Source organism: Pan paniscus, chromosome 4 (genome assembly GCF_029289425.2).
Source record: "Pan paniscus chromosome 4, NHGRI_mPanPan1-v2.0_pri, whole genome shotgun sequence".
NCBI lineage: Eukaryota > Metazoa > Chordata > Mammalia > Primates > Hominidae > Pan > Pan paniscus.
Genome location: NC_073253.2, coordinates 106,745,030 through 106,756,330, shown reverse-complemented (window position 1 = coordinate 106,756,330; position 11,301 = coordinate 106,745,030). Strand labels below are relative to the sequence as shown.

The window sequence follows — 11,301 nt, the reverse complement described above, 5'->3', positions numbered from 1 at the left end:
CACCCCCCAACCCCCCCCCAAATTTACATATTTAATTACTGAATTGGGTTATCCAACCTGAATCCAAGAAGAAGCCACAGCTCTCATGTGGTCTGCCTCAGGCTTTGGGCAGCTGAGACAGCCCATGACTGTTGTGTCCCATCTGTAGGAAGTAGAAACTCACTGGTCAGTCACCACCATTGAAGAATACTGTAGCTCTACAACAGCAAATGGGCATGATTTTGATGAATTCTCTACAAACATTTTCTGTATGTACATTTATGCCCAGGCCAGACTTAATACATTTACCTAAAAATATTGTAATATATCTTTGTATTAAGTAGTCAATAGCACCATATTGTCAGGTTTTTAAAATGAAGTGTTCACAGCTCCGTTTTCAGTGCTCTTCAAATTAGAAGTTGGGAAGGTAGCCTATAATCTTGGTTGTGTAAACTTAAAATATTTATACTTTGTCCTCCAAATCTTACATGCTCTTGTGTTTGGCTACTGACTTGCAGCCTAAACTATTGGAGATTTAGGTTTCCTGTATGCAGTGCTGTTCCATTAATCTAATCCTCTATGCTGCTATTGAGCTGCTTATATCCTTTTAGTCCAGAAAGCTTTCAGCAACCCAGGAATAAAAATTTCTCCTTTAGGAAAGACTAGAAAACACAACCAGATAATGTCACATAAGCCTGAAAAGCCCAAGTAGGAAGTTTTCCTTTCTCAATGTCTGCTAACTTACGATTTTTGTAACCTCACAGTAATTCTACTTCTCTTCCATCATTCAAATGACAGTCGATCTTGGTCCCTATCTTCCTTCATTTGTCTTCAGGAATAATGCCGCCATTCACTAATCACAGGCATTATCTGAAATAAAGAGGCAAGACAACTAAAAGTACACATACTAAATGTCTAAATGTCTCCCAAGTTTCTTGAAGATGGATGTAAAAATACTGCCTGCAATAAATGATATCAAAAGGAACTTACAAAACAGTATGTAAAGGGACAAAAGGGAGAGATGAAAAAGGACTTGACAGGAGCAGGTTGATGTTTGGAGAAACAAGTTCTGATGGTTTTAAATTTTGTTGCCTGAGACTTAGCTTCCTACAGGTTGTCTTTTAAAATCTAAACTTTCAGGCAGAATTCAATCAGAAATCCTGGGGGATTGCCTATTCAGGTCAAATAACTGAAAAGGTTGAAAAAATGAGGTCAGCAATAACCTTGATTCGGTCCTCCACTGGCAACATTTTAGGAAGTACGTGATTTTTTGGAGTCATGAGACATTTTTCAGAAATTGGAGTCTTGCAAAACTTGAAATTATCTGTCATACTATCATTTACTCTGTTTTGTCAGTGGAGACCTGGACAATTCAGTTTTTGCTTTCAGTGACTGAGGCTTTGCTTTAACCTGGTGACTCCCAAAAATATCTTCGATGTGTTTGATGATTTTTATTTGGCTTAGAAGCACAGCAGATGAGCCAAGTATGTCAGGCTAGATGCTCTGAGGAAAGGCTGCACATGGACCTACCCAGAGTAAGGAAGGAGTAAGGAATTTTGCACGAGATGAGATTCTGTTGCACACTGGCAACACTTCCCTGTGTATTTCAGCCTTTCACATTTAGTATTCTTCCTTCACCTCTGCCTTTCATTTTTCCACTCTATGATCAGGCCGGTTCTCAGCCAGACATGCCCCCTACTTCTTCCCTACCTGCAAAGATTCACCCATCTTTCACATACAGCCTGTGTTTCCATAAAGCTTTCCTTCATCATTCCTGGCAAAAGGGAGCTTTTCCCTCTTTCCATTCCTAGGGCTTATCATCTGCCTAAATGCAGCATAGGTTATATATGTACAGGTTGTATCTGTAAGGTTGGCTTTTCTCTCCAACTACAAAGCTCACTCCTGGAGGATAGCATTGGATTTAATTCATCTTTGACTCCTCCATGGCATATAATAGTTTCTCAGTGAAAGTTCACAGGGAAAATTGTTCCTGGACGGGGCTGCTCCTGGGAAGCTTCAAAATTAGAAAATCACTTCCTTACAATGTGATTAGAATGTAGGCCTAATATCCCCTAAACTATGTTGTTTAGTTTCTGGGAGAAACATTAGCTATTGACTTCATTCATTTCTAAAGTATTTGTCCATCAATGATCGTCTTCAAACTGAGCAATCAAGAAGATGGGCAGGGGAGAATGTGGAATCCTAATCTACATTTTGTTATCTTTCCCCTCAGTCATTCCAGTAAAGTCTCTGCTACACATAATGATGCGGACTGGCAGAAGATTGATATCTTTTGTTCTGAGTTCTACAGCGAGTGTATCCTAGTGGCTATATTATATTATTGATTGCTGTAATAATAGAGCAATAATATTGCTGTATATTATTCAGAGTTATAATTTTAGGTACTCCTAATAAATTGATATTGCACTTTCTACTAAATATTTCATTTGTGACCTTTTGGTTACAGATGTTGAAAGTCAAACGGAAACACAAAGGTCATGAATGCCTATGTTTTTCTCCATATCTCAGTCACTAGCTTCCCTTAAGGTGGATATTTTGGAATGAACAATTTCTCTGTGACAGAAATAGACTAAGACAAGGGCCCTTCTTGGATTTCTAAATATGTAAGGAAAGCAAACGAAAGCATTTACTCAAGGCCCTCTCTTTTCAAAGAAATGAAATACGTAACACTCAGGAAAGCGTGGGGATTAGAAAATGGCTTTCTTACATAAAAGAGCTGGCTGTTTGCGTATTCCCTGAGCTATTGTTGAGAAAGTCATTGTCATATAATGCCACAAAATAAAACATAATATTTCCTAAAATGATTAATGAAAATTCAATTGATATAAATTACTTCAGAATATTATGAGAGATTCAGAACCATAGGGATCTTATTTCTTAGCTTAGTAAGTAACAGCTGTAGATTGACTTAAATGTGAGCAAATGCCAGTGAAAGATGTCATTTACATAATTTTAAATGTAAGGATCAAATTTCTAAAACATGCTCAAAGTGCTAGAAATCTTTTTAATTCTACTCTCAACCAACTCAATTCATACTCCAAATTTCTTTTCTTCAGGAGTGATGCAATTTTGCGTTTTTAGTTCTGTAGGAAAATTTCACTAAGTTGTATCTATCTCCAGCACAATTATTGTTGTGAGAGCATCTGCAACATAAAACAAAATTTTCCTAACTTCCTCAGAAGCAAATGGGAATACGAACCTTAAGCTAAGGAGAAAAAAAAAAAACAAACTGGAATATAGGAATCTGTATTCCTGCAAGTCACCAAAAAGGCATTGGGGTGCCATGAAAACCCAGGGTCATTGTTTTACTGTAAGGGGCCAGATAAACATTTTAGGCTTTGCAGTCCATATGGTCTCTGTTGAAAGTACTCAACTCTGCCTTGACAACATAAAAGCAGCCACAAACAATATGTACATAAATGAGCATGCCTGTGTTCCAGTAAAAATGGGGCTTTGGTAGATTTGCTCTGTGAATCATAGGTTGCTTGAGTTCTGAAAAATTTTTGGAGATTTGAGTTCAGTTCTTGGGGAATTATGTGGAAATTACTCTTTAAAAAAATACGCACATAAGTTTTAATGTGTGTATCTCAAAGACGAGAGATAAAATGAATGACTGACATTCAAGTAAGAGCATAAATAACTAATTTGTTTACTAATAATCTTTTACTGATACCTTTAGTTCATTGGGCATAAGAAATCACCTAAACCCCAACTCAGCTGTACCCACTCACTAAACTCACAAGACATTGAAAAATGTTGAAGGAAACACAGCAACATCTGTTGGACATGGAATGGACTACTATTACTATGTTTAGGCCTAACTCCTTAATAAATGGATATGTTACAATGTTCTTTTGGCTTATAGAGGACTTTTAAAATATTACTGAGACTTAAGGGTGCCGTAAAAAGAAAAACAAAATTACAAATTATGAATATGCTCTTTGTTCTCTACGCTGCTGCATATTAACTGTATTGTAGGTATATAAAATAGGTCAGGTTAAAAGGAGGCAGTATGAGATGATAGTTTTCAATTTATGGTCATATATATATATATTTTTTTTTTGACGGAGTTTCGCTCTTGTTGTCCAGGCTGGAGTGCAGTGGCATGATCTTGGCTCACTGCAACCTCTGCCTCCCGGGTTCAAGAGATTCTCCTGCCTCAGCCTCCTGAGTAGCTGAGATTACAGGAGCGTGCCACCATGCCCAGCTAATTTTTGTATTAGGGGTTTCACCACGTTGGCCAGGCTGGTCTCAAACTCCTGACCTCAGGTGATCTGCCAACCTCGGCCTCCCAAAGTGTTGGGATTACAGGCGTGAACCATCACGCCCAGCCTATAGTTATACTTAACTGTACCTTTACAAAACAGATGAACTGCTCTACATCTATCAAGGAAAGGACAAACCTAGTAACTTTTTATCATTCACAAACTGTCAAAGTTGAGAGACAGCTCAGGGAAAACAACCGCTTTCAAAAATTAGAATGCAAGGTCTTGTATTTAAGTAGCCTGAAATAATCTTTTAAATGGAAAATAAAGATTAATCAGAGTGAAAATTAAATGTTATTTTGACACAACGAATCACAAGCAACGATTAAATGTATATATTCTGTATCTATATGTTTTCCAGGTCAATCTTCAAAATGAGCTGAAAACAACTGTTTAGAATAGTGTGATTTTGTAGTCTTTGCATTGCTGTTTAGAGTATCAAACAAAATTCTGGGCCACAGATACGCTGCATTTCTCCAGTCTGGGATGCTCCTGTCAGGGCTTTAGAGTTGGCCATAGGGATGGAACAAAACACTGATCTGGGATAAGGCATAGCAAACCAAGACAAGAAAAGAGTAACCCATTGGTGGAATCTCATTTTTCCATTACTGACCAATGACAATATACCAATATTCAAATTGTATCACTTTCAATCAGAGGATGAGAAGAGGTTTTCTCCCACTTGCCTCATTTGAGCTCAACCAGGTAGATGCCTGGAGTCTTCTCTAGAGCAACATCTGATTCCTTTGAAGGAGTAAGACAGTTCACTTTCTCGGCAAGGCTTCTATTTTGCCCTGGTGGACCTCTGAACCAGACAACAGGGAACAGACTGAGTTCTTGCAGGAAGTTAGTATCACACAACCCAATCGTCTTGAGTACATCACAGAGCATTTATGAAAGTTGGAATTTTAAATAACCAAACAAATTAATCAAGTTTGTTATTGCTCTCCAAGATAAGTATAGAAATGGCCAAGCTTTATGAGCTGAGATTATATTATCTGATCTCAGGTAATAGCCACAAGGAGTAATAATGACAAAACTTGCTCTTAATATATTGGTCAAAATATAGAAAGAGGAAATACTGAACTTGGTTACTGTGGGTGGTTTGCTGATATCTCTCCAGTGGTCTCTCTCCTTTTTTTTCTTATTTGCCAAGGAGATAAAAATTCACCCTGAGTGTGTCAGGGGAATAAAAGGACTTTGAAAAATTTTATAGGAAATTATTGGGTACATTTCTGTTTATCATGTGGTAATGAATATTGTAATACCAATAGTGAAATAACATGTACATAATTTTTTTAAATGCAGACACACATAACATCTAACCATTAAACAATGTTCAACCAGTAAATGCTCAACTACTAGCAATGACCCTGATCAGGAACATATCAGTGATGAACATAAGGAAATCAGAATATGGACTAATAGGCAGGAATTACAAGGAAATTACAAATCCTTTTACATAGGTTACTATCTGGAAATTTTGCACCATCTAAAGTAAATCTAGACAACATGACTGAATACTTTGCAATGACAAATAAGTGACATAATGGCACTATGATTAATTGACTCTGCTATGTATATTTGTTAATTATACATTGAGTCAACCATCAAGAAAATGCTAGTGCTGATTCACTTTGTTGACCTTTTTTTAAAAAAATTTGCTTTGCAAAAACAATTCTAAAACAAAATAAATGGCTTACTAAGTTTATCCTTTGCCTTTTCTGGCATTTACTTTTCTTTTTCCAACTTGAAATACAACCAGCTGCTTCTGTGCAATAAAAACTGATTTATGAAACAAAATGGCTCTCTCCAAATCTTCAGCCTGTAGGCAACCCACCATCAGTTACCATGCATGTGAAACAGGACATAGGGATTGCTAAACATTCTGAATTACAAAATATGTTTAAAATACTATGAAATTGAAGTCACAGTAAAAATTGTTCCTTTCAAGTCTTCCACTAAAAATGACTATAGAACCTTGAGGATTATTCTAAAATCAGTATGTAAAAAATTTTCAAAAGTCTTTTGTTAAATCCATGTGTAATGGCAGTGTTGATTAAACCCTTCTAAGGAAATCTTAAAAAATGCCAGCTAATGGTCATATTCCCACTTTGAGGATAACTGGCATGATATCACCATCATTACACAATCTTCATCATGCAGATTTGGTATGGTTCATTAGATTTCCAGAAAGACATATTGCCTGTGATACAAGGATGGCATGAAGCTTAATCCAGGCCTCAAAATCAGATTCTATGTGCAGTTCTTCCTGAATGAAGACACATAGTTGGCTGAGAGTAGATTTTGGTAAGCAAGAATGCTATTGGCATCATGGCAGTACTCAGGAGACTCTAGGCTGTAGTCAAGACTCCAGGGCCCATCAGGAATCAGAGGGATTGGTCAGTAGATAATTTAGTAATGCCCGTTCTTTGAAGTCATGTTAGGAATCATTTCTCCTCTGAAGTAAATGAATGGGCAGGAGTGGTCAATAAGCTTTTACTCAGTGTGTAACATTTCTGAAACACTTTCTTTGTGGCCTCCCACCAGCTCCTCAATGTGAAAACTGAGGCCACTTAAATCTAAGCATAGAACTTCAAGTGTCACTTTGCTTAAAATAAAAAGTACTCTAGACTAGTGCTGTCTAATATGGTAGCCACTAGCCACATGTGACTATTGAGCACTTGATGTCCCAAAGGCCTAACATACACTCTTGATTTTGAAAACAGTATAAAAATAAAGAATTCAAAATTTCTCATTAAATTTTAATATTGACTATATATCGATAGAATAATTTGGATGAATTGGATTAAAAATACTATACTTTCATCTATTTTTCTTAAAATGTGACTAATAGAAAATCTTAAATGACATGTGCTTGCATTATATTTATATAATGCACTTGTTCTGGACAATTAACTTCTACAACGATATTATTCTAATTTTTACCTATTTATGTGTCCTGGGACAAGTGAAATTACAGTTTGAGAAAAAATACTGGATTCCAATTAGACTTTGTTAATGGGGGAAATAATTCAAGACTGTCCTTCATGGTTATAAAAAAAACCTAGTTTATGCTATGTAACTGAACTTATCTCAAAATAAAAACCCATAATGTAATGTGATAAGTGTTAGCTCTAAAATGTAAAATGTAATTTATTGTTTGCTGAAATTTGAATTCTTTTGCTTTGTGACTATATTGCCAATTAGGAGTGATGTTATGAAGTATTTTGTGAAATTAAATCTCTATTTGTCTACTATTATTTAGCTAAGTAATCTTTGAGATAGACAATACATTCCATTTTAACAAGCAATATAAACATTGGCTGTTCTTTCAAAAATGTTAACATAATTATCCTAACTTAGGATGTATGTATATGAAATCTTTGAATAATTTGACTGAAATGACCAACATTTTTGAAAGTTTGATTTGTTTCCTACTGAAACAATGAAATTAGTCACTATATAGTCATTATCAGAATCTAATCTTTAACATGAGTCAAAATTTAAAACTCCCATTGATTTTTTAAAAATGTAGTTTATAGGTTTAAAAAGATAGAGGGAATTATCAACTCGAGTACTCACATGGAGGAATGGTAATATGCACTCATTTAAATGAGTAAATTCTAAAATACACATTGGGCATGGTATTTGCAACGTTGTTTCTATAGTTCTCAGGGCCAAACAATGCAGTCCGCCCTACTCTAGTGTTGAAATAATGTAACAACTGCCCTTGGAACAATATGGGGGTGGGCAGGGAGGAATGATGTGTTCTGATCTTTCAGCTAAGCGCGAAGTGCCACTTTCTAAAAAGACCCCCTTCCCTCTCTTTGCTCTTCCAACACGTGTGTGTGTGTGTGTGTGTGTGTGTGTGTGTGTTTCAGTCTCATGGTAAAAAGTACAACAGGAAATTGATCCTCTTAAATGGAAATCTTAATGCTTAACAAAGAAGACATTCTTAAAGGTTAAAAATAGCGAGCCCCTTATAATGGACAACATGGGAATTCTGAGAGGGAATAATTAAATGAGGAAGGAAGGAAAGAGGGAATAAGAAAAGTGCTCTCTACTAGATAGTACAAATAAAACAAAACAAAAAATAATCTTCTGAGCCCAGATGATGTGCTTCTTCAGGGGCTCCATATCAGTGACCTGTCAGATTCTTAAACTATGAAAGATAAGAAGTCCTACCTTGTTTTCTTCCCATGAGAATAGTAGTAGAGAGAGATTTGTGATTGAAAAGAAGAATGTCTACTGAGGTCCAACAGCCTCTACAAACTGGAGCTTTAGTTTCGTTTTCTAATTTAACAGTTTTGAGGGAGAGCCAACATAATTTAAGATCTCTTTTTTAACAAGGATTTTTATGTGATAGTCATTTTTATTGTCTTTATTTGGTCTCTGAAAATAATTATTTTTTAAAATGAATTCTTTTTTAAAATTGAGAAAACCCACCAAAAATGTGACACACAATTAATCTGATAAAACATTCATTTCAACTCAAACTAGAAATAAATTGGAGATACTTAGTGTAATTTCTATAAGGGGAAAGTGTTTCTATGAAAGTCAAAGAGAAATTAAACTTATTCTGGGAAAAATCATAATAAAATATCAGGTCTAATGTTCCAGCTTTTTAAGAGTCTGATTTGAAATCAGTATTTTTATTTTTGTTTTTGTTTGTTTTTTAAGGTAAATAAATTGCATTGTGCTAAATTTATTGGCAGCCACATTCTCAACACTACATTGTAAAATGTGGGTACTTTCATTCCAAATACGAGAAAAAGACATACTAGCTTTTCATAAATAACTTTAGTTTATAAGTGATATGTGTAGATAACCATCAATTGGATAAAAAAAGAGCTTTGATAAACAATAATGTTTTCTTACTCTATTAAAGTAAATAATGAATAATCTTATAATGGAATATTATTCCTACTCTATGAAGACATTTTGGCACTAACCTGTGAAATAGATTTTTCTAAATATTTGCAACTTGGTAATTATAGAGTTTATCCATTAAAATGTTCTCATCTGTAAAGTTGTATAAATTCATGAGTAAATACAATTTTATCTGGAAAATGAAAAGGAATCAATCTTATCTTCATCAGTTTAAGTACAGTCTTACCTTCTTTTCTTCCCTGTTTATTACACCCTAAGCTTTGTCTATCAGAAAGTCATCTTATTGGAGAGCAGGTGAAGGAAAGAATGGAACTCAGCATGAGTTTGTAAATTACTTCCTCCAGGGTTGTAAAATGGCAGAATCTTAGAACATTTTGGTTATTATTAATATAGTGTATATAAATAAGAATAAAATAAAGCATTCTCCACACAGGCTTTAGGGACATATGGCTTCATGGACTTTAAGGATACTTCAATTTCTTACCATTGCAAGTGGATTTTTTTTTGCACATATGTACAACTATCATCTACAAGCATCTCCTTGTAAACAGTTTGAACACATCAATGATAAAAAGTAAAATGTGTAAAAGTTATGGGAACATGTCTTTTAGCACTACCTAGTATTAGCTAAGCAGTAGTTCAAAGGAATTACTGCCTTGTGAAGAAATCCAAAGGATGTAGGATGGCTAGATTTTCAAAGCAAAAACAATTTGCTACTATTCACTTCAAATATGTGCCACCGGTTGCTGAAAATGTATGCTTTTAAGTGTTACGTTGTGTTAACTTGCAAGATTTAACTCATCGGTATTAGGTATCCATTACATGCCATAGAAGACACTATTATTTTCATAAAGCAGTCACATGCATTGAAGTTAGAATTACCAACTGGTATATATGTATGTTTTTTGCACCTCAAAAACAGAATCACTATAGTACATATCATGCTTCCACACCTTTCTTGCTGAAGGACAAAGTACATAAAATGCCGGTGTTTGGCTTCCAGATCTGAAGGAAGCTGTTTAGTACTCTGGCAGGATCACATCTTGCTGTGGAACTTCAAAGCCCACAGCAGAGCTTCCTTGCCCTTCTCTGGGAGCTGCTGCCTCCTCCACAGTCTTCAGCTTCTCCTCTGCTAGGCCCTCCTCTAGTTCCAGGTCAGCCACCTTTATCCCATCCTCCACTGCCTTGGGCACCATTTTGGGGGCCTCTTCAGCATTTATATCTGCACCTTTAACTTTCTCTAAGGCTTGCACCTTCATCAGCTCAGCCTGTGCCCCCTTAACTGAGGCTTGGGCCCCATCGCCTTGAATTTTCTCTCCTTCTGGAATAGCTTTCATGTCCTCGTTGCCGTCTTGGATTGGAGAAGGGTCTCGGCTAGCCTTGTGGCTCTCCTGGATGCTGCCATGGCTGCTGCTGGCACTTCCCAGGCGGGAAGAGGCCACCACAGCCTTCACCGCTGCCTGATTGGAAACAGAAGAGTGTCAAGTGTTACCTCTGCTTTAACACCCCACATCAGAGCTCAACCCCAGCTTTGCTTTTAGGGATTCCGTTTTATAGGTTAGTGTTAAAGTTTTCAAAGTACCTTATTCCTAGATTGTTTGCCAAAAGAAAATTTGGAGAATGAACAGTAAAACCTCTTTCATCTCAAATTAAATACAAATTAGTGTATTTAATCATCTGGACAACTGAAAGCCTGAATACATGTGTTTACCTGTGGCTAACCAATTTTTGAAAATTTTAATCTGTGTTTCCCGGTGTATTTGTTTTACAGAACACTAGTTCTGTGGATGTTAGTAGTTTTTACCACATGGATGTCATCATGGGGATATAAGAGTTCCGTTATCAAACTAGCTGGAGAAATCCTAGGTGAAGTCAATACTATTTAATTTGGGGTATTTATAATTAATTTGACCATGGAACCTTTCAGATTTATTTAGTCTGTATCAGACCATAAGCAATGGCTGCATAGGACCCTAATTCTGACCCCCAGCTGCTCTCTGAGATCCTCTACTTACATAGCTAGTCCTAAACACAGTTATGTAATAGAAAAGCTCCTAATCTCTATTCGATAGGTACTATATAAAATGATATATTTAGTTAAGTAATTTATTATATCACTTAAATTTTTAAATTTTTGTCAAGT

At 35.9% G+C, this 11,301-nt stretch overlaps 1 protein-coding gene across 3 annotated transcripts in view; it reads right to left on the bottom strand.

Annotated features, from left to right (window-relative positions):
• Positions 1-4,540: 4,540 nt before the first annotated feature.
• CAMK4 (calcium/calmodulin dependent protein kinase IV) overlaps positions 4,541-11,301 on the bottom strand; it is a 336,488-nt gene continuing 329,727 nt past the window's right edge. For all 3 annotated transcript variants that reach the window (XM_055112534.1, XM_055112533.1, XM_008952101.6), the window contains one exon: positions 4,541-10,618. In XM_055112534.1, the coding sequence (XP_054968509.1) occupies positions 10,178-10,618 (441 nt within the window). In that variant the 3' untranslated portion in view covers positions 4,541-10,177. The remainder of the gene's footprint in view (positions 10,619-11,301) is intronic.